The sequence below is a fragment of the Vulpes vulpes genome, chromosome 8, assembly GCF_048418805.1.
Source record: "Vulpes vulpes isolate BD-2025 chromosome 8, VulVul3, whole genome shotgun sequence".
Classification (NCBI taxonomy): Eukaryota; Metazoa; Chordata; class Mammalia; order Carnivora; family Canidae; genus Vulpes; species Vulpes vulpes.
The window spans coordinates 11,965,429-11,989,905 of NC_132787.1; the positions used below are offsets into that span (position 1 = coordinate 11,965,429).

Below are 24,477 nucleotides of genomic sequence, written 5' to 3' on the forward strand. Positions count from 1 at the left end.
GGATTTAGTAAGTTAAAAACATGTAGTGGCATAATGAGTAACAAGCAGGACTCTAGCTTATGGATGGCCCATGGACCCAGAAGCAATGTTTTTTTTTTTTTTTTTTTGCAATATAACACCATTGACTAGGATGTGTAAAAAATGCATGACACCCAAAATCCAGAGCAGCTGTTGTTTGGTAAAACAGAAGAAATGCCAGAAGGACATATGTGGCGATGGTTACTAACTGTGCAACACACTATACTCATGACAGACACGTTATAGGAAAAAAACATTAGACACTACTAGGTAGAAAGCCAAGTGAGTGTTTTTTTTTTTTTTAAGATTTATTTATTTATATATTCAGGAGAGACACAGAGAGGCAGAAACATAGGTAGAGGGAGAAGCAGGCTCCATGCAGGGAGCTGGATGTGGGACTCCATCCTGGGTCTCCAGGATCACGCCCTGGGCTTAAGGTGGCGCTAAACCGCTGAGCCACCTGGGCTGCCCAAGCCAAGTGAGTGTTAAGACAATAACATCTATGAGTCTTTAGAAATAAGAGTGGCTGCTAACAAGAGTTAGGGCAAATCTCCTGGAGAGATGGGAAGATAGGAAATAAACAGCGATGGAGAGATGGGCAAGAAGAAAAGAGAAGGTTTTGTCTAACATGCAAAACACAAGCGAAGAGTGGTGTTGGAAGTGAAAATGGTGTGTTTGAAAAACTGGAGGGAGGCATGTTCGACTAAAGTAGAAGCATAGTGGAGCTTCCATGTAAACTAGACTCTGCTTTGGCTGAAAAGGGGAGGCATCTTGGGTGGAAATAGCAAAAAACAAACAAACAAAAAAACCCAGAACAAAAAAATCTCAAAGCTCTCAGGAGGTGACTATTTTGGTCATTTATTTTTGTCAGTGCCTTCCTGTAGGCAGTATTCCCTGAAATTCTGAAACCATTTCATGCATATTTATAGGAAGAAATGGTTTGTTCTATCTAAAATCTAAGTCTGGGACCCCTGGGTGGCTCGGCAGTTGAGCATCTGCCTTTGGCTCAGTATTGGGCTCCCTGCATGGAGCCAGCTTCTCCCTCCGCCTCTCTCTCTGTGTGTCTCTCATGAATAAATAAATAAATAAACAAACAAATAAATAAAGTCTTAAAAAAAATAAAGTCTAAGTAGTCTAAGTCCTTTAATGTACTTCCACAGACATGTATTTTGAAAAATGGTGATAGAAAACTGAAAACAGAACAAAACTTCCAATAAATAAGAAAGAATTTGCTGGGGGAAACTTTTAATTGTTTTTCTTTTAGAAGTGAATCAGTCAAAAAAAAAATAAAAGAAGTAAGTCAGTGAACCTGCTACAGTGTTCAACTTTACTAATTGGAAAATAATAAAAATTATTTAATAATTGTTATGCTGTTATATTACACTGATTAATGATTATTAATAGAAGTAGAAAAATAATGGATATTAATAATAGAGTCTAATAAATTGTTAGAAAATAAATTTAATGAGAATTTAAAGAATATTAGTTTGAAGGAGCCTCAAATTATTCGTCTAGCACAGGTTTCCTGGGGTCTGAGTTAGACGTCCCTCCTGGAGAGAAGAAGTATGAGATCAGGTGGAGAAACAGGTTGAGGTTAAATTATGGAAGTCCTTAGATAAGTCTCAGGCACTCAGATTGTATCCCATGTTCAGGAAAAGACTCTTGAAGGTATCTAAGCACCATAAGGAAAGTGCCATTTAGGACGCTGCGTATTGCCCCGAGATGTAGGGGAGGTGGGAAAGGGCACACAGGGAGACCTGCTGAAGTAATTAGGCACAAAACCGTGACGGTGTAGCCAAAAGGTGATTTAGGGTACTGAAGATAACTTGACACATTTTAAAGAAAAAATAACACTGCTTTGTGACTGACCTGATAAAAGGGAAATTTGAGCAGACTTCGGGGATAAGCCTGAAAGAGCAGGTGAACAGTGGCACCCATCACAAAACAGGGATTTGAAGCAGAGAGCAGAAGCTCATTGGAGGGATAAGAAGAATGTGTGCAGGTGGAAGATCTAGACACACCACCAAGACATGGATTAAATCAGGATGGAGCTGTGGAAAGGCTAGGTCAGAGGAGTCCTCCCTCAGCCCACGTTATGTCTTCATAGAAGGATACTCTGCACAAAATAAGATGGCAACAGTAGCCTTCTTCATGGCATGCAGCGAAGAGACGCCCATCAAATAGACATTGTTTTCCAACCCCCATGTCATTCACATGTGGATCCTCCCACCAATTTCTGTCATATCTTGAGTATAGAAAGCAATAAAAATACGGAATTTCAAAAGGTAAGCCCAAGGAAAATACTTTTCTTCTTTACATTCACATATTTCTTCTGAGCTGCAATAAAATATCCCACATATAACCAATTATTTTTCTTTGCTGAGCAACAGATTTATTATTCATTTACTTAAAAAAAAACATGTTTAGCACAAAGATACGTTACGTAGAAAGATAAAAACATAACACTTTCAGATTTTCACTGATTTTTGAAAAAGACATATCTCGATTCTTAGAATGTATAAACACAGACATGAAAAATACCAACATCACATTTTTTAAAAATTGGCAAGAATATTTGGCCTTAACAAAAATAAAATTAAACTGGTAACTTCGGAAACACTGCATTCTGAGATGTGTCCAGGTTTCTTCTGGAAAAATCTACAGGTTAGTTCCAAATCACATTTATCTATAGGAGTAATTTGAATTCAGTGAGTATTTAAACCCAGTTATGTCAAGAGGATAAACAATAGCCACAGGCATTAGGTCAGGAAAGAACTGAGCATTTAAGATAGACATTTTAAAAACTCCAGGTGTATTCAGAGTAGTCTTATTGATTGTATTAACAATGGCTAAAGTTGGAAGTGATGAAATTTTCAGTTGCTTTAGATTGCTATTACTATCACTTATCTTAAAATCTCTGAGTTCAAAAAAAAAAATCTGAGTCCAGCTTTTCATTATATGTAATTAAGATTCATTTTCCCCCATCTACGTAACAGCCCTTCAGGAAATAAGAACTTGGAAAGGTAGAAGAGTAAGGAAAACAGTAACAAAAGGACCAATAGGTAGAGGAGAGAGATAAACAAATATAATAATTTAATTCCACTAGCATTCATTATTATTCAAATGGAATTCTATAGAGGTTTGCAAAGACAGAGGGGGACACAAGGGCCCAACTTCATGATCTTAAAAATCCATACAGGGAGACAATAAATTCTACACACGTGATTCAAATAACAGGATTTTTTTTTTTTTAAAGAAAGGTAAAACAATACTGCAAGTGCATCAAAGTACATGGCAAAATGCTGAGAAAATCTAGTGTCATCAAAACAGTCTCCAAAGAGAAAATGTATACACGATTACATCCTAAGGGAAGTGTAGAGTTTGGCACAGGCCCCAGACAGGAGAATAGTCTAAGGTAACTAGAGTGGAAATGGGAAGCCAGGAATAAATTCAGAGATCTAAAAAAGAGGAGCAATAGGCAAAGTGGGCAAGTGAATGAAAGACCTAGAATATAAGGCCAAGGCATCAGAGTCTGATTCAAGAGCTAATAAGAAGCCACTGTTGGTTTTTAAACAGGAAAGTAGCTTCAGAAATATTCAGGTGTTGTGTCTCCAACAATCTCTTGGGTTGAATGAAAATTTGATCAAACTCATGTTTGCCTGTACATGGCCAATTTGGCCTTTACTCTGGAGGCATCACAAGAGGCATATCTATGGTTTTTATGATGAAAAGCTGTATTTCAAGAACCTATCTGATAATCTAGAAATCTCACTTTTTCATAAACTGACATGTAGGGCATTTATAGTGGACCACAATGGAGATTATTCAAAAGACGATTCCCCCAAATTTATTTTCAAATGATCAATTAAATAAACGCATGTAGTGCTGTGGAGTGAACAATGTTCCCCTAAAATTCGTATTTTGAAAAGTTCTAACCTCCAATATGATGGTATTTGGAGATGGGGCCTTTGGGAAATAATTAGGTTTAGATGGAGTCATGAAGGTGGAGCTCTTAGGAGAGTTTCAGTGCCCATGTAAGAAGAGACAGCAGACAGCTTCTGTCTCTCTGATAAGACAGAGGGAGAGGGTGACCATCAGCAAGATGGGAACAGAGCTCTCGCCAAGTTGCTGAATTTGCCAGGACCTTGATCTTGGACTTCCCACCCTCCAGAGCCGTGAAATAAATTCCTGTTATTTAGGCGACCCAGTCTGAGGTGTTTTGTTATGGCAGCCCAAGCCCACTAATACACCTAGTGTCATTAAAAATATTTTCAGACACTTCACTGATCCTCTCTCCGTGTCCTTCCCTAATTTTTTCTGGCTTTGCCTTTCACAGGTGGCAGGCAAGGGGAGATAAACTCCTACTTATTGGATGTTTAGTTGGCATCTGTTAGATGCTCTACATATATTATCTAATTTAATCCTGGTAAGAATATGTGACACAATGATCTACGGGAAATATCTCAAGACAATTTTATTGGAAAAAAGTGATAGAAAATGTACATATTTTATAATCCACAATTGGGAGTCTTCTAAATAGTATCCATATGTAACTAATTTTAAATCTGGTAACCACAGTGGACAATGAAAATAAAACACTTCTTGATAACTTTTCTTAAGGATAATCAATAATTTATTTTTTTATTGTCACAATTACCACAGTTATCTAGCTAACATGACCAATGTCACTACATACCACAGGAAGATTGTCCACCTACACTTTACTGAGACAAAGACAACGGCCACTTAGGTGCTAAATGTACAACGGGATGTTAAAAAGAGGTGGTTTTTATGTATAAGACAAGATGTGGCACAGGATTTATTAACAGGGTTGATTTAATACGGATTATGCCAAGAAGCAAGCATAGAAATGTTTTGGCATTGAGTTGTTCTCAAAGTAGAAAATAAGTAAACTAGAGAAATCCGGATCTTACCTTACATTAGGTACATTAAAATAGGAAATTAATCGGCTCCTCAGTATTTTTTGTTCAAGTTTTTTGTTTTCTTTCCTTTTTGTTTTTTTTTAATATATATATATATATATATAAATGAGTAATAGGAATATATCACAAGTCAAAGAAAGATCTCGGCCAAAAAAGAAAGGTACCGGTATATGAAAAACAAATGGAAAATTACCAGGTATTTTTGCTTACAAAAAATTTAAACTATAAAGAGTCGCAAAATATATATAAAAACGCCACATTGAACGAGGCAATCATACTCTACCCAAACTGGTAGCACCCTCCTAAAAATCCGTTGCGTCCCATTCATTCGGTCATACGGTGGTGACTGACAAAAAGGCATTATGAACTCGTGTGCCATCCGGAGACTTGGCCCCGTGGGTCATCAGTTCTTGGATTGTCATCCAGTTGTCCAAGATTTTCTTGTTTCTTTTTTTCATCATCTTCTTGTGGCTCAGTTCAAGGATGCTGAGCTCTTTCTTGCCCTCGCTGCCACTCTGGGGACTCTCCTTGAGACACTCCAAGCGGCTCCGCATCATGAACTCCCGGCGCCGACGCTGCTCTTTGGCCCGAACCAGGTGCTGCTTCCTCTCCTCCCTGCTCCAGTAGCGGCCCATCTTCATCTCGCTCATGGTGTCGTCGTCCGTGGTCATGCCACTGCGCTCCTCCTTGATCTTTAAGGCACGTTCCCGCAGAATCCGGTCTCGCACTGGCCTCTTCGTTATGTACCGCGTCCCGTCGCTGCGGATTTTCACCTTCCATTCCATCTTGGGCTCCGAGCCCTTCTGGGGCTCCTTGCACATACTCACGAGGCTCAGCTGACTCTGGGCATACTCGACGGCAGATTTCTGCTGAATCAACTGCATGTAGCTTTGATAATGCCGGGCATGCGCTGGGATGTTTGCACACCTGTAGGAGGAGCTGTGATAGGGAGACAGGTAAGGGATGCGCTGCTCACCGCTGGGCCTGTCCTGGTCGGAAAGCCTGCTGCAGCTCTCGGACGCCTTCTCCTTGGCCTCCACGCTGCTGCAGCCTTGTTCTGCCGTGTTGGCTCTGCTGGAGGTCGACTCCTTGCTGCTGGCTCCCGAAGAAGGCCGACTGGCCCCTGCTGTGCTTCTCAGGTTTTTCTTATTGGTGAGGTTGATCACTCGTGGAAGGGAACTGTCGGGGGACCGGTCCACGGTGAGCGGGGTGCTTCTGCAGCTCTCCGCCGTGTTGTAAGCACTGGAACTGTCCTTGTCCGACTTTTCCGGGTGTTCGAGGATGTCATCTAGTTTTCCCCTCGGCACATCCACGCTGGTGTTATAATTCCGGAATCCTCCGTCGTGCAAGGCCCAGATGTCTCCATACTGGTCTGTCACTTTCTGGAGCCTGTGAGCCTGCATGATATTTTGGCACTCGAGCTCAATGCTGCGCAGTTCTTCGTTAAGCAGCTGGAGCTCGTGCTCCACGCCCATCCCTTGGTGGCATTCTATTGTGCTGCTCGAGTAATACAGGTCATACTCTCCGTGGTTTCGAATCTTGCACTTGAGCTCCAGGAGCTGTCGGAACCTTTCACACTCTTCCTCTGCGTGGCCCACGCAGTCGGAGTCCATGTAGTCGCCAGACACCAAGCTCTCATTGCACTGAAGTTCCACGCTTCCTAGGGTGTCCTGGCTCTGCCCCAGCCCTCTCGTGCTCCTCAAGGATGCGCCCTTGGGGTCCTCAGCTGCGTTCTCCTGCTCCGAGCTCTCATCATTCCGCAGGCTTTCATCCGTGCGCCCCACCCCACTGTCCTTCTCATGGTTGTTGGAGGAGGATGTGGCCGTGTCCGTGGTGCCTTCCTCTTCTTCCTGTTTTTTGGGCTGAGGAGATAAAGTTGAGAGATCAAAGAAAATCGTTTATTCTGAAAAAAACAAAACAAAAACATAAACCACCGACTGTTGCAGAACTTGCATGAAAAAACGGTTGCTTGCTTGGCAAAAGGTGCGGTTCCCAGAAAGCTGTTCCAGGGTTAGTCTCCTTAACAATTTTAGAAATATAGGCAGTCAGCTCAAGGCAGCTTGTTAGGAACGGAAATCAAGAAAACCAAAGCTGCTTAGATACCTGATTTGGGGATAAATAAAGCAGGACACATTCAATTAAATGATTCTTACCCGAAGGTTCTCTCTTACTTGGGGAATTGGCATGAAGGTGTGTAAATGAGGTGACTTTTTGAGTCCCTGAGGTGGCAACATGCAAAAGGATGAGTGAGACAGGTGATCTAAGTGGTCTTCTGCAGTATGGAGGCCTGGAGTTCTGAAGCCACGTCACCTGATTAGGATGATTTCTTTTCCTGAACTCTAAGTTCAGAAGAAATTTTGCTGAGCTAGTAACACCCTGGTAATGATAAGCCAAACAGCACAGTATTTCAGGAATAGGCTAGTCCTAGAGACTCAGTCCTTCTTTCTAGCGACAAGGAACTTGAATCTCAGATGGATTCAGCTTATTAGTGACACAGAGAGAGGTAGAAAAGGAGTGCCATCCTGCAGAGTTGGGATCTCTTCTGTGTCCAGGATGTCACATTCCTGCCTAGATGTGTCCTGACCTCAGTGCATCTCCAAATCACATCACTCAGAAGCAACAATGTCATCTTAGGACTCGTTTGGGTTACTTAAAAATATTTTTCTACTGTCAGCCCATAATTTCCTTCACAGGTGAATTTTATTCTACTCGGAGTAAAGTGACAGTCCTCATGAAAATCAGAGTGGCACTGACTGCCAGACATGAACATAATGTCAAAAAATATAGTTTTGATGTATTTGTGAATACACACTCATATGTAAACCTTATTCCTTGGTAGCGTTTGGCTTCCATGCAAAACAATTAACTGTTGTTGTACTAAGAGGATGTATATGTAGTTTTTTTCTCTGTGAATAGGGTAAAGTTATTTTTCCCTCCATCACTTATCCTAAACTAGTCTACATGGCAGTTTCTACATTGTATGTCCTTTATGTGTAAGTTTACTCCCCACTATATATATATATTTTTTTTTCCTCTAGCAGGTGTAATTATACAATTAAATATAATTAAGCCTGTTAGTGTTAAAAAAAAGGACAGAATGCATGAGAAAAAAACATCCTAAAACAGATTTGAAAGAGTCTCTTAAGAAAATTGTTTTATTTTCTTCCACAGAAGCATAACAAAATGTAACATAAACTGTAGAGGAGAGAAGATGACCATGTATAATGTTATTTTAGGATTCCCGGTCTTTTCCTAAAATAGTTCTCCTCATTTGTTGAGAATATACTGAGATTTTCAATGTCCTATTGAAAAAGAACAATGTTATAAACAAGTACTTGTAAGTAACAGTGGAGCACGTGGTCCATCAGTGTATTCCTTTCTATAAGCTGACAATAGTGTCCAACGTGGTGACATTGACTTGTGCCATAAAACCCCCAGAGGATGATGCTATGGATATTGGACATCTGATTTTTATATACCACATTATTTATATTTTTTCATATCTTTAATGAGCTTAAAAATACAAGAAAGCTAGTTTTTTTTTTAATCTTATTTTTACGTGGCATGCCAAGGATACAGACGAATTATGCTATGGGAGATGTTCCACAGTGTGTCAACAGCAGCCCTAAGATCAAGAATGTTATGTAAAGTGAAACTTTAGCGTGTATATGTATTTTCGTTTTGAGGCATGGATATAGATTTTTTTAATCAATTTTTTTTCTTTAGTCACCGGTTTATGAGCAAATGTGAAAATATAAAGGATTTTCCATTCTCAAACCTAGAATTCCTAGTTTCTAATGTATTGCCATTCTGTCATTTATCATTCCCCTATGGAATTATTACAGTGACAGGCAATGCTTCTACCAAGACATTTCTAATGTAGTATTATTGTTTATAAGGGCAAAGGACTTTTAAAGGTTTCTGTAATTCTTATCATTTTTCAGTCTCATGGTGAAGAAAAATTTCCACACAATGAGAATCTGACCTCAGGGACATCTAGTGTTACCTCAAAAGAACTAGCATTTGTATTACCTCTGATGAGTAGGCAGGATTTGACACCATATCACTTCACCTGGACAGGATTTCTCCCTTCTTGCTTTATTCCAACATCCTCCTGTCAATTCTGTATCAGGTCACATTTTGTATCTAAGAGAGGAAAAAGCCTCGAGCAAGGACTTTCTTGCTTTTAACCAGCAGCTGCCACCAAAAAATATCTTTATTTGTGGCCAGCGTTGAAGTCATACATAAAAATTTCAATCTGTCCTACCTATATTGAAAAGCAATCACCACAGTAGCAGCATTACTCTTGAGCATGAACTACTGTTTGTGAAGTGGCCAATGAGGATCCATGCTCAGCACAGAGTACAGCGCACTCAACTATGGTGACACCGGAGTCTGCAATATAACGATTTATTTAATATACGGGCATGTGCCCATGCACACACATACATCTCTGTTATGGAATGCTAGCATGTCAATATATTCCATCATTCAGCTTGGTAAAGTGATAGGATGTTTGTGCTTCATGTCCCTAAGCCTAACTGTCCAGGGTTTTTTAAAAACTATCTTTCAGGATGTGTTAAGAATTACTGTTGGCAATAGGGTGATAATTAAACAAATCAATAAACTGACAGCAGAAGTGTTAACAAAATTATATCAGGCAGATGAATGACATGAATTCAACATAAAAAAAAAATCTAGGATAGATTGATCCCATTTTTATCCCATAGGAACAATAACAGTCACAAAAGAATCCCAAGATTTCAGTTTGCCACAAGCCCCTCTGGAATCTTTCAGAGCGGCGAATTAATTAAGAGCTGAAACTTTGCTCATTTTCATTTGTATGCTCAGGATCAAGTGTGGTACTTGGGACATATTAGGAGCTCAGCATTTTTGGTTGAATGATGATGTGACCCTAAGGCAAGATGATATCAATGATCTCAAATAGAGCTTACTCCTGTTGAGGAGTACAGAGGTAGAACCAAGATTCCAAAAACATAAATAAGATTGATGGCTTACCTCATGTCATCGTCATCTTACAGTTGCCTAAATATTCAAATAGACACATGAATATTTTAAATTATAAAATTAATGTTGGGGAGAGGCGTTATCTCATGAGATATAGTTTGTCTCCAGCTGGCATATTGAAAAGCAATGCGTATTTTCGCTATTAAATTTCTGAATTAAGTTGAACATTTGAATACTACTGTACTCTGTCAACAATGATCCCAAAGCTTTTCAAACTAGAAAGATCTTAATAGAAAAAATTGTATTTATTCCCTGGGCTTCATTTGAGATGCCCATCTGCTCTAAAAAAATTACCATTACAGAGATGTTTGATCAAACTCTTTGATTTTGTTTTTTACTCCATTTATGGTTATATATTCAGAAAAGAAACTAGCAACATTTCAAATGATGTAGTTCAAATCGTTGGCCCTACCTGCTCCACCTCATTGGCAGTGCACTGCATTGCTTCATTATGCTGTTCTTCCAGCATCTCCAAGTTTAACTCCTCTAAGAATTCATTCCTTTCATCTTCCAACCAGCCTTCATCCAGCTGCAAAAGAATACATTAGTACATTATATTAGGTTAGTGGGAACTCATGCTAAAATAGGGTAAACTTAAATGGCGATGCCTGACCAGTTCCTTTTATCATAATGATTCTCTTCAGAATACCAGCCTCTCACAAGTTCACCTCTCAGAAGGAAGAAAAGGTGATTAAAAAGAAAATTGGACTCCTATGCCTTTTATCCTTTCCTGAAACACAGCTACAGATTTTCTCTCATAACCAAGTAGATCTCACAGCATAGAACATTACCATCTTTCAAAATGTATTAAAAACATATTGCATAATCCACAGCTGTCACGCTCATTACCTCCAACAGTCCCTCTGTTAAAGAACTGCAATGGTACTAATAGGGCCATGAGACAATTGGGCTTTTTTCTTTCACAACAACCCCCAATGAGACCAATGAGTGTTCCCCACCCCTTTCACACACTGATGCTACCCCTCATCCTGCTTTTTTATTTTTAGGCAGATGGCTTCCCAAGTTAACAAGATGGCTGCTTGCCACCAATACAGACATTTATTTTATCTGGGGGAAGAAAAGAAAAAATCTAAGTTATTCTTTTCACAAGAAAAGGTGATGTTGTGCCATGTCTATTTTGATTAATTTTTTCAGGCCCAATTGCAATATATAAAATCTATCTATCTATCTATCTATCTATCTATCTATCTATCTATCTATCCATCCATCCAGTTATCTATCTATCCATCTATCCATCCATCCATCCATCCCTGAAACATTGCATTTAAGGGGGAGTGGAGCGGTGTGGAACACGCAGGGTTTTGTTTGTGAGCTCAGGATGCAAGTATTCTGGTGGGACTCTTACACAAATTAAACTGAATAAATCCTTCTGGCTCCTCAATACAAAGTGAAGAGGGAAACCTTGCTAATATGATGAGTGTTGACAGTCAATACAGATAATTTGCCTCAAAGTGGATTTCTGGAGCTGGATTACATAAATTAGCTGTCTATGCTGATTAAATTAACTGAATTATTGTCCATGCTCTGTTTTACTCTCTGTTAAAAGAAACAGCAGCTTTCTAATGAGCCAAAGTTGACAATACAGTTGACCCCTGAACAACAGGGGTTTGAACTGCGTGGGTCCACTTATATGTGGATTTTATATATATATATATAAATACAGTACTCTATTTTCTCTTCCTTATACTTAATAACATTTTCTTTTCTCTAGCTTACTATGTCATAAGGGTAGTATATAATACATGTAACATATAAAATAAGTGTTAATCGAGTAGTATGGCTTCTAACCAGGAGTTGGCTATTAGTAGTTAAGTTTTTGGGGAGTCGGATGCTACATGCAGATTTTTGACTGGGTGGGGGTGTTGGCTCTCCTAATCACTACATTGCTCAAGGGTCAGCCAGAATTTGAGGTGTTTTCACCACTCAACAATAGCAAAGTAAGCTCTTAAATCTTAAAGGTAACTGAAAGTGTAAAACTTGAAACAGAACAAACTCTGAAAGGACACCAGGTTGCGCCAGAAAAGGCATTAGCATGTATGTATCATATTCATTAATACGAAGGCAGTTGTAGGTTTCTTGATATTTATTAAAGGCTACATCGAACTTACATTACTTCAAATCTGACTGAGGCCAAAAGTGTAGACAGATTTATTCATCCTCATTTATCTTAATGTAGCCTGAATAACTTGACCAAGTTCTACCTCGCTGACTTTGATATGCAGATGAACTGTGAAAATTAGGCTGACTAAAAATTCAAGTTCAATTTATAATTGTCTAAGTTTTACATTCTGTAATCCTTTTTAAGTTTCACAAAGCTGCAAACTCCAGACTCCAAAAGAAATTACGGAGAGCGAGGAGTGTTTCCTTTTTCTAAGCACACCACAGCATTTTTCTTTAATCAGGTCAAAGCAAAATATTTGCTTGCACTGATGTTGTGGATGATGGCACAGTCTTCTGAAATTTAAATGAAGGGGTGGGAAAGATAAGGAGAACAAACAGTGGGAATTAATGATTCCCTATAACTCTTTTCTTATTAGCTAACCCCACACAGATCCTTGAGTCTCCATCTGTAGGCAGTGTACATCTCCTTTGACCAGACTTTGGTCTAGGCTGGAGGTACACCCTGCACGGTGAGGGAAGAGAGCTTCTTGCTCACTGCCTTTCCCTTTCCACCTAACTGTATTCATGGCAGTTTGAGTTCTAGGCTATACCACGGACAGACTTCTCCCTTGAGCTGAGCTGCAGGAAAGGAGGACTCTCTGAAACAGGGATCTGTCGGCACAGTATGGGACAGATGTGGCATTTCAGAGAATGGAACCTGCATTGTCTCCGAAGTGTTTACAAGTTCTCACGTGAGCCCTCTCTGCCCCAATGTCCCAAGGGGAAATAGGACAGAATAGCAATATCTTTAATGGTCTGAGGAAGAAAATGGGCAGAAAATGAAAGAAAGTTGACAGGGAATGAGAGAAATGAGTTATTTAAAAATATTGCACAGATGTACAATACCGCCCCCAGCAAATCTGTAGATCATTTCCAAGAATGTACAGGGTATTTGAAATACTGAAAAAGAAAAAAAAAAGAAAGAGGCTAGAAAAAAGCACACAAGAAACTTCCACATTTTCACTGAATAAGATTCATTTGTAAAAAATGCAATATTTTTTAATGTATAAGCTACATTGAAATTGATAAAAATTGTAGGGGATACAAAGGAGAGAGGGTTTATTTTATTTTATTTTTATAAATTTATTTTTTATTGGTGTTCAACTTGCCAACATATAGAATAACACCCAGTGCTCATCCTGTCAAGTGCCCACCTCAGTGCCCGTCACCCAGAAGAGAGAGGGTTTAAAAAATTTTTTTTTCTTGCCATTTTATAGCATATACTCCTTACATTACAATTTAAAAATATGAGGTTAAGATGCATTTTCTTTCTTTCTTTCTTTTTCTAGGAATCTGATTTTCTAAAGGCAATTAGTTCTCTTTCAGTGGCATGAGGCTTCTTTAGGAGCAAGGAGCTAAAGCATTTCTTTATTTTGTGGTATCCTGTGGTGAGATGACCACCTTTTCTCAACTGTGGAAAGGAAGTCTTGTTTGGAAACTCATCCTCCAACATCAATTCTACTAGGTCAGGAGTGTAGTCAGATATCTGAAAATGCCACCAGTTCTACCAAGCATATGTATTCTATCAACAATTAACAGGATCTAGTCTTATGTCATTAATTTCTATTCTTTGCACAGTCCATTATGGCCATTCTATGGCATAGTTTAAGGAAATGCTTTAATTCTAATTAATGAGGTTCCCTAGAAATTCTGTGGAAAGGGCAGGGAAACCACATTATAACATCAAAATATCTTTTCTATAACAGAGACAACCACTGTGCTCTCTTCATATGAATTTCACTAACATGTGTTTAGCTCCTTTATTCTGTTCTTTTTCAAGAAAGTGGGATCCATGGGACTAACTGGTTTGCAAAATTTCCAGATAATTAGTGAAATTTTATACGTACTTTATATTTTTAAGGTCATTCCTAAATAGGCAGTCCAGCCAGTTGTGCAGGCTCCCTTTCCCAGTCCTGAGACCTCAGGTGTGTAACTTTACTCTGCCTTGGGCTATAGCAGGCTTTATGGGAACCATTTAGAATGGTCAAGGGCATAAAGGGAATATATGCGGAAAGGGTGATCTTTTATAACCACTATATTCAAGTCAGGACTTGGTCTGACACTGAAATACACTTACTCAATGTAATTTATAGATAGTATGCAGTTACTGAGTTTGAAAAATATCAGATCAATAACCTGGGAGACAAATGGTGATATAACCAACTTCACTCAAACTGCTGACAGATGGATAGAACGGTGACAGTGTGCTGTCCTTTCTGCATTGTGGTGGGGTGTAAAAAGGATATAAAAAGAAGGACCAATAGCACTTTCTTCCACCATTCCCTCTCCTTTACTTTCATGACATCTCCCTCTGTTAAAGATATATATATATATATAAATTCCTCTGGAAGCTATCGGCTTGTTTTTGGCTGGACAGGTGTTTTTGTCCCTCTAAACCTGGAAAAAATTCCTTTACTATACATGGAACTACACCACGCTATCAGCTACTTTATTCGATAAGGTTACTCTAAAAAGATTTAAGTCGATAGCAGGATATGCTAATTTTTCTCTCATTAGAAATTCTTTCAAGATACCTTAATATGCCAATTAAGTATTTTTAGACAGAAACCTAAAGGAAGCCTCTATACAGGATTAAAAATCATATAAAGTCAACCATTTTTCATTTATTAATTCACTCGAATAACTGGCAAGTGGAAGGAGAGAATAATGGTTCCATCCTGTGTGCTTTTTTTCCTTCTTTTTCCAAAAAGATAAGGTTGATATGGCTGGTAAGTTAGGAAAGATGACTCTTAATTATGTTTTGCATACTTGGCTGTACAATTACCCACGGTACTGATTTGATAGAGGATAGCAAATAATGGACAGAAAATTCAGTCTCAAGATTTTTGATCTCTGCTCTGACCTGAATCTCTGGCCTTGCAACGAGCAGCACGATTCTCTTGCACTCATCGCTAGACAGCAATGCCACTGCTTCTTCTCGATTCTGGACATCTTCCCCATTTATCTAGAAAACAAATGAAAGTGGCACATTAGTTTCCATTTCCACAATGCTGCACACAATAAATGGCAAATATCAGCTCATTTATGGTGAATGTATGGACAATGAAGCTCACACAATGGGCTCATCTTCAGCCCCTCAGTGGTAAGTGCCTTCACTCAATTACGCGCTTACTGTAAGAGCCATATCGATCCCTGAAGGATGGCGGGCATCAGAGGAAGCAGTTATGTTCATAAATGTCCAACCTGCGCCCTGGCAACATACATCTAGCAACACAATTAACCAGCCCCTGACAGGTGACGTTCATCTTTCTCCGCTCAGAGTAATGGAAGTGTCACTCTGAGATAATAGTGCTGGGGGAAGCGGACCTGGCAATCCCACAACTGAAATCCGTCATCCTGCAAGCCTGCTACGAGCCAATTAGAGAGCTACAGTATTATCTCTCACCAGGCAATGCTCCCAGGCCACCGCTGATTGCATTTTCATTTAATCATCTCATATTTGTGTGGGTCTGACTCAGTTGTCCCAATCACTCTCAGGATAGCTTTCAGTGCTTAACTAATCAAACAAAGGACGGTTCATCAGTAACCTCCTTATCAATACTCCAGTTCTTTCTAAGATTTATCCATTTCTTCAAACAACAAAACTAATGAAATATCTTAAGGCTCATCTCTTAACTGTACTTAATTAAAAAAAATAGCATAGAGTAAGACTGGCTTTTTGCAAAAAACCCACGCTCGAATAAACTTTTGATTAAAAGACTCCGATGGAATTCAAAATGTACCTTTTTCCCTTTTTCTAAATTCTACAGGCAGAGCAAATGAAGTTTCTGAAGTTTGTATTTTAAGCTACATTTTCATGTTCAAATGTATTTAGCTCTGAGTTTACTGAACTTCTTTCTTTGGATATTTTATATTTATTTTATTTTTATTGATTGCTCAATTCCACGGAGACAATGAGAGTTTTGATCATAGCACATATTCAAAATATGCAGAGAGAAATTTCAATTGAAGACATCGAGTAATTATATCTAAAATAAGTATCAATTATTTCAACAGATTAAATAGAAAATGTGGCTGTACTGACCAATTTTTCAATGTAGTAGTCTGCATAAAGTGGACTACTGAGATTTTCTTTTTTCGGATCTTTGGGATTCTAGTTGACATATGGGGAAGATACAATTATTGAAACAAGAAGATATAATTATTGAAACAAGTCCAGGAATCTCAACCTTGGACCACAATAAATAATCCTGATTCCTAGATTCTTATCATACATATGGAACACAAAGAAAGCAGACAACACATAATAGTAAGGGGGGGAAATCATACAACCATATATTGTATTTTCTTACTCTGATCAAATGAATAGCACCTTTGTTTTTCACCTGTCTATGTACAGGAAATTCAGCTTTTACAAGCTTCAAGCGCATTTCCTTTTTTGGCAACTCACAATAAAATTCATCAAATTAGAAAACAGAAGCTATTATTCCAAAATGGGAACTAATGATTGGGAAGGGTATTTTGTGGTTTTTCATAAATATACATCTGAAAAGCTATTTCTGTACCGAATCCAAGGCTTTTTCTCAAATAAAGATAAATTGGCAGTGGTGGATTCCACTACACCTCCCCCATCCCCAACGAAGTGTAGTTTGAAAAGAATGACTTGAAAATGTTTACTTTCTTTGAGCTTTAGGGGTTTATGTCCATTTCATAGTAATTCTTAATAGTATATCTGCGATGCATCTATTTGTCTATTCATTACGGATCTAATCGTTCATCCTCCCTCCACTATTGGTGCGTTGGATCCTAGGGAGATTAAGTTGGATGCTCTCCAACAGCTTCTCTTCACCTTTTCTGTGTGAAACCTAATGCTCACTGCTTTTTTTCACTCAAGTATATACATCTAAATTCTTCATTTAAATTTCACTTACCATTAACATAAATACTCTTCATTCATGTTTATTTAATGTTACTATATTAGGTTTCCTATATTAAAGTGCAGATAATAGTACCTTTCTCAGAGTATTGTTGTAAGGGTTAAATTAGTTATTACATGTCTAGGGTTTGTATGTTTGTTTTTAGATTTTATTTATTCATTTGAGAGAGAGAGTGATCAAGAGAGCACTGAGCAGGAAGCCTGATGCAGCCTCAATCCCAGGACCCTGGGACCATGACCTGAGCCAAAGGCAGATGCTTAACCAACTGAGACACCCAGGCACCCCGGTATATGTTTAGGGTTTAAACAAGTGCCCAATATCCAGGAAGTGCTCTAGATTGGCACATAGTACTTTTTTTTTTTAAAGATTTTTATTTATTTATTCATGAGAAACACACACACACACACACACACACACAGAGTGAGGCAGAGACACAGGCAGAGGGAAAAGCAGGCTCCATGCAGGGAACCCGACATGGGACTTGATCCCGGGTCCCCAGGATCACACCCTGGGCTGAAGGTAGCGCTAAACCGCTGAGCCACACGGGCTGCCTGGCACCTAGTACTCTTGATATTTTTGTTGTTGTTAGCATTATTATTATTATTATTACTGCTACTACTGCTATCATTATTTATTCTATTCTAATCTAAATATCTAAATTTATTCTATTTTAATCCTCAGTAAAGATTTGGTTCTTTTAAATAAGGCAAATTTTTTAAAATTCATGCACAACAATTAAATACATAGTAGTAAACATGGTTCCACTTGAAAAGACATCTATCTTATATGTATTTTTAACTCTTAGAGAACCATCAAGAAACAATGCGGTGTGTTTGATCTGCAGTGCCATTACAGTTGGTATTTGTCTCTCTCCTCTGGGAACTCCACATGACCAGAGCTACAGTCTCCAGTCCTGGCATTATGTCCTTACCCTGGAAGGATAGAGCCTATGTTGGAGAAACACACTTCCATTCAGAATCCTATGTGGAATGAGATGAATTCACCATAGAAATCTGGTGGTGAAATGTAATCTATTGGTTCTTTTTCGAAAGAAAGACCATTTTAGCCAACTGGTTGGTGGATCCTATTGAACTCAGGATATTTGTTTGATACCCAAAGTGATATTGGGACAAGAAATGCAGCTGTGGGTTTCAGCAAAGAATGAAAAGGCTTGAGGAATAGAATCAGATAGCGCTTTCAACCTTCATTTGCTCTTGTTCCTGAAGGATGGCTCGTAGCTACAGGATTGCTTGTGGGATTGCTGTGCCTGAAAATACCAGGCAGGCAGAAAGGTGAAGGATCCACAATCACAGGGAGGAGACAAATGAGAGAGTGCATCACCACGGTGTAAGGAAGACTTTTGTTTTAAGAAGAGAGAGGGAAAAAGAACCAGGAGAAAGGCAACATGTAACTTTGCTGTAAATGAGGGAACACTATGCTGGAGAATATGTCTTGTCTCATTTTCTGAGTGTGACCCTATGTAAATTTTGATTTCGAAGCAGAGATTGCCTTGGCATAGGAAAGACTGGTGGCATGACAAAGATAAATCAGCCAAATTTCATTTTCGGCCCAATCTCCTCTATGTGCATATGAGTATGTATATATGTGTGTGTGCACACATGTGTGCAGAACCCTAAAATCCTAAAAATGGTTTAATATAGCTTCTTTTTTTTTTTGCTTGAATGTGCCACTTTTTAGATTTCTTATGTTAATGTACTAGAGGTGGGTGGGTAACTAAAATTCTTGGCATCTAACCACCTATGCAATTTATTTGAAAACCCAGGAATCCAAGGCAAAAGAGGCACAATCTATTTTAAGTGTGCTCATATTTTAGTGTGGAGGGAAGGTGAATAATGTACAGAGATACAGAGGTAGAAAGAACAGAAATGGGAGGAAAACAGTTATCCAAAGGGAGGAAAATAAAAGTGTGGGAACGAATGTTGGGGACAAGTTTATGTGTAGGGCAGAGAAAGAGAGAGAAAGCTCATTAAGGGTCTTACTGTCCTACTGCTTGAGTTTTTGCAGGGTTTTGTCAGGGAGTAATCCTTAGGAACATGACTGACTTTTTTGGCCAACATGAGATTAGGCTGCTGACATGGAAGACTATATGCTTACTAATCCCAAGGGGGAAGTAAGACTTTAGCCCTCTGATCATGTATGTGGTCTTTAATTCTTCCTCCGTGAAGAATTTTAATTCTTCCTTTCTTCATCCAGCTTTGAAATTTTGTGACAGAACTTCCCCATACTAATTCCTGAGGACACATCTGATACCACAAGCTTGTAGCAAATGGCACAGCACATAGAACTGTTGAGCACTTGAAGAGAAAAAACACACAAGAGTTAGAATATGTTCTCATGAATTGGTTATGGTTTTTCTTCTACAGTCTCTACCTTGGGCCAATCTCATGTGAGTATTTGTGTGTGGGTGGTATCACTGGGGGACTTCGTCTAACAGACCCTCGATGTACTACTTTTAGAAAATTTTAGCTACACAATGAGGACAAGACCATGGAAGTACTCTACTTAGGTCATCATGAACAGGAAATTAAAACCACAATTGCTCTAAAGAGATTCATTTAAATAAAAGCCAGCCAGGAAACTCTAAGGATAAGAAGTAAATCCTCTCTTTCTCCCCCTCTCATCTCCCTGAGACAGGAGTCATTAATTGTTCATTACAGGGTATCCCATAATCTCCTCATCAGCCATATGGGAGCTATTTGTCTAGGGCTACAATTTTGTCACAGTTTTATTTAATATAATTTCACCATCACCCTTAAGACTCTTTGTTTCCTGTGTGTGCAAATAGATTTGAATTCTAGGCTTTTTAATGTGACATGTATTTGTTCATTAAGTGTGACATATTTGTCATTGAATATAAAGTAATCAGACGGACAACGGCATTTTGTCAATCCTGCTGTTGTTTCTTCAATGAACCAACTCCATTAAGGAATGCCTTATTATCCTGCAAATATTTTATCTGAAAACTTTATCTGCCTCCAATATAGCCGAGAATAAGGAAGTGTCAAAACATACCGTATGCATATATGAAAATACATATACTTTATTTCTATCTACCTCTACTCATAGAATTAATAGATGTAATTTTAATAACCAGCTAGATATTTGTATATCTAGCTTATGGGAAAGTGGTTAGCTGGAAATTAGGAAGGAAGCCAGTGAGGTTGCAGTAGAAGGTGTCAAATATGGAGAGTAGATGGTGAGAGAAAGAAGTAGCAGCTGGAATCAGCAAGAGAAAATGACAAAAAATAGACCCAACACATCAGAAAATATGGCCAACTACGGTGATTTCATATTGGGAACGCAAAATCTTCCAGACCTTTTTTAACCATTGAGTGTTTTATTGTATTATAGGATTGTGTAATGATTGCTGGGCACAACATGACCTTGAGCATCAAAAGAAGGTTACAGTCTTTTCAATTGAGTATATTCAACTGTAGATGTTAACAAAGTGAACACATTTATAACTGTTTCCAAATCAAAATAGTAATAATAATAATAAAATATACTTGAAGCTTTCATTATCTGGATGATACACAAAAATGGTACCCTTATTTTTTAACGAGGCTTTATTAGTAAATCTTTACTACAGATTTTTTTAAATTTATTTATTTATGATAGTCACAGAGAGAGAGGGAGAGAGGCAGAGACACAGGCAGAGGGAGAAGCAGGCTCCATGCACCGGGAGCCCATTGTGGGATTTGATCCCGGGTCTTCAGGATCGCGCCCTGGGCCAAAGGCAGGCGCCAAACCGCTGCGCCACCCAGGGATCCCTTTACTGCAGATTTTATTCATCTCTCATTCTCTCCACTGAATACCTTTATTTCATTCATTCATTCATTTATTCATGTGTAATTGAGAAAAATATTGAAAATATGGTAGCAAACAAGACTACACTCTGGTTTCCTGACTCACTTTCTTTTTCCTTGATAGAGCCAATGGCATATTGGGAAAGTGTTTCACTACAGGTCACCACTTAAGGAGCTATAGAAATAGAAGTTATACATTCCTGAAGTTTTCTAAAAATTAGTAGGGCCATGAGTGACCACTAATTCATACTGTTATTCTTTCCTAATCAGAGTCCTTGATGAAAAAGGAGTTGTGGAGCATCTCGCTTGAGAAGAGAAAGGGTATGAAGAAGTAGTGTGAATCAAGAGTGGTACATTGAAGAAAGGAAGAGTAACAGAAAGTGGGGCAGGATAAGGTTGTGGTATGTACCCCAGGCAGTGTGGGCACACCTTCATCATGACAATGTCACACCACATCATCAGTGTATGCAGTTGTCTTCCTGTTGTCACAGGGAGTGCCCAAATGCTGAGGTAGCATCTAACAATTTTCGAAGCCCCGGTTCTAGACAGAGTGTTGAATCCATTGATGCTGAACACAAAGCAGCATTCATCAGGCTTTCACATCAAGTAAGGAGAAATGGGAACCATAGGTCTGTCACAAAGGCTAAAAGTTCTGCAAAGTGTTTTAATAGTTGATAATTTCCTTAATTCGTCTTCTGAGTCACCTTCCCTGCTTTGTAGTTGTGATCTGCAGTGACACTCAATCCTGAGGGCCTCTGATCTTATTTTGGGTTAATCTAGATACAGAAGCTGGGGAGCTATGTGTCTGTCTGCAGGATTCTATATGGGAAAAGACTTGGAGGGGATAGAGAGGGTTGAGGTGGGTGTAGGACAGGAACTTTGGCATTCAAGGTCATTCCTAATCTGGCCTGGAATTCTTTCCAGCTCCACCCCCCCCCCCCTTATATTCTGCTCATCATCTTGCTTACTAACGTGCAATGTAGTCAGGGTCTGACTTTTCATATTTCCATGTGGAAAAGAAAGCATTTTCCTCCACCTGTCCCCAGCAACTCACCTGTAAATAAATAAGATTTCTTCAGACTTCTAGACTTTCAGATGGTAATGGAATGTAGGAATCCATGCTTACCTAATTTATTCTGGAAAAGGCAGCAGTAACCACTGCTGCTGCTAGTAATACTACAAGTTAATGTTTGTTACTTACCGTGTAGTGTGCTAAGCCTATCACAGGCATAATCACATTTAACCTTTACAACAATAGTTTTATTACTGTTTTTTTAAGATGAGGAAACAGGCTTACTATAAGAGGTTAAATAATGTGCCAGAGTAAATGGTGGAGCTGGAAGCTGAAGCTGAGTTATCCAAGTCCAGAGATGATGCCTTAATCACTAATTATTAGCCAATAATTCTTAATGAATAGTACCATTCTTATTTACACTTTTTTAAATTTATTTTTCTACTTACACTTTTTTTTAAATGATTGCTTTTTGTTTTGAGGATGTTACTGTCTAGAAAAGACAAATTCTTTTCTCTAACATCTTATAAAAAACTAAATAAAATTAAAACTATTGAACAAATGGTAGGAAACTAAAGGAAACGACCATTCCACATACTTGTAAAATCCGATCCCCTTCTCGAATTCGGCCATCTTTGGCAGCAATGCTATTTGGATCTACCTGTAATGGAGAAAGCACACATCTTCAACATCTTCAATTGGATATGCAATATTCCCCCCAGGAACTTAAAAATATGGCTTAAAAATATTTTTTTGTAAAAAATACATGTACATCTATGTACATATTTTTTTTTGTAAAAAAATATTTTTAGTAACCTAGTTCAAAATTCTCTAGTATGTTATAGAATGCATGCCAAATTTTTTCTCAAAAATCACTGATTCTAAAAATATAAGTAGACTGTTTAAAAATTAATAATAATAAAATTAAAGAGAACTAGAGCAGAAGTTAATTTGAAGGCCTTTTTTTCTCTCTCCCTCCCTTTTTACCTTTCTCTTTTCTCCTTCTTCTTCTTCCTCTTTTTTTTTTTTTTTTTAATATCCATTCACTCATTTCTGTATCCAAACGGTCAGATGTGGTCCTCAGCTGACATGATCTTCAATAGATCTTAATTCTAGGATTCTCTAGACCCAGGAAATTTGCTTTCTACTAGAGTGATCTTTAAACCCTGGTTTAGCTGTTTTAGAAAAGCTGATAACTATGCTGTACGTTCATATTTATTAAGCAAATTTCTGTCTCATGAGCAGATTACTTTATAAAGAGGTTTATAACCGATGTTGCTCAAAAAATAAAAAATCTTATCCAAGTAGATTATTACTAGGCTTTACTTTACATTACATGGTGGTCTATTAACTATAAGTTATTTTAGAATAAATAGGTATTTAACACTTTATTAGGAGTTTACCAACATTTTAATAGGCCAGACTTGAGTGATGACTTAGAGTTCACTAGGGGTAATTCCATCTATCACATTTTGGATGATGCCTCTAAGCCATTTATTTGAGCTTATTCCATCAAAGCTTTTATTTTAAGCAAAGTTATTTCAAGTGTAGCATGAAGTTGATCCATCCTATCCAGATGTTAGGTATTATTTTCTTATTAGGCGGTGCCACCTAACAAGTGAATTTTAAGTGATCAATCAAGAACAAAGACACTAATAATAATAAAAAAAAAAGAACAAAGACACTATAATCACATCTAAGAAATATAAGGAAAATATTCTTTCCAAGTACATATGCTCGGTTCCTGTGGCTTCTTTTTGTGCCTAGAAAGCTCATCTACAAAGCTGGCATATTTAAATGGTAAATAGAGACTTACTAGAAGGAAGGAAGGTATGATTAATCAATTGTATCCTATTGAGAAGCTGTTCACAATTTAAAACTTTGCCTACAGAACTGTAATCAAGCTAATGCCAAACTCTGACATTTATAGCTTTGTGTCTATTACAAAAGACAATTCTGCAGGCATTTCCTTCTACTTCCTCACCATAATTGGAGGGATTAACATAGCTGTTCATTTAAAAGAAGAGGTGTACAAGTCAAACATTCTCTGGAGATTTTTCCATTGCAAGAGCCAGTCAGTAAATTCTTCCGATAAAGAGTGATAAAGAGTAACAGTTACATTTATAGAGCTGGGTAGTTTTCTTAAGTGCATTAATTACATTATTTTTTTTCATATTCTAAACACCTTAGTAAAAGCAATAAGATAAGCAATATTGTATCAAGTTTCTAGTTAAGGAAGCTGAAGCTCAGTGAGTCAGGTAATGATGTTAAGATTATGGCCAAGAATACTTGGAACAGCATGGGACATTAATTAATATCTAGCTTGTCTAACTTCTTTTTCACATATACACATTTATACATACACGGTTTCACACACAGATATGTGTGTGCATACATACATACATGGAGGAATTAGACAATACACATACATCTATGTACATATGTATTTGCATATATACATATATAATTTCAGTCATATATACATATAATTAAATTATACCTACTATTTTCACAAAATGATTCCTTTGGGAATCTTAAAAAATCACCTATAATAGTGAATTTTGTTTCAC

The 24,477-nt window shown here is 38.1% G+C and overlaps 1 protein-coding gene across 2 annotated transcripts in view; it reads right to left on the reverse strand.

Moving 5' to 3' along the window:
• Positions 1-2,387: 2,387 nt before the first annotated feature.
• The window catches only part of PDZRN4 (PDZ domain containing ring finger 4), a 352,365-nt gene continuing 330,275 nt past the window's right edge, over positions 2,388-24,477 (reverse strand). The window contains exons 7-10 of one of the 2 annotated variants that reach the window (XM_072765562.1): positions 22,506-22,568; positions 15,034-15,135; positions 10,402-10,518; positions 2,388-6,823 (exon numbers count right to left, since the gene is read on the reverse strand). In XM_072765562.1, coding sequence (XP_072621663.1) covers positions 5,294-6,823; positions 10,402-10,518; positions 15,034-15,135; positions 22,506-22,568 — 1,812 coding nt within the window. In that variant the 3' untranslated portion in view covers positions 2,388-5,293. The remainder of the gene's footprint in view (positions 6,824-10,401; positions 10,519-15,033; positions 15,136-22,505; positions 22,569-24,477) is intronic. The other variant, XM_072765563.1, reaches the window with a different exon arrangement.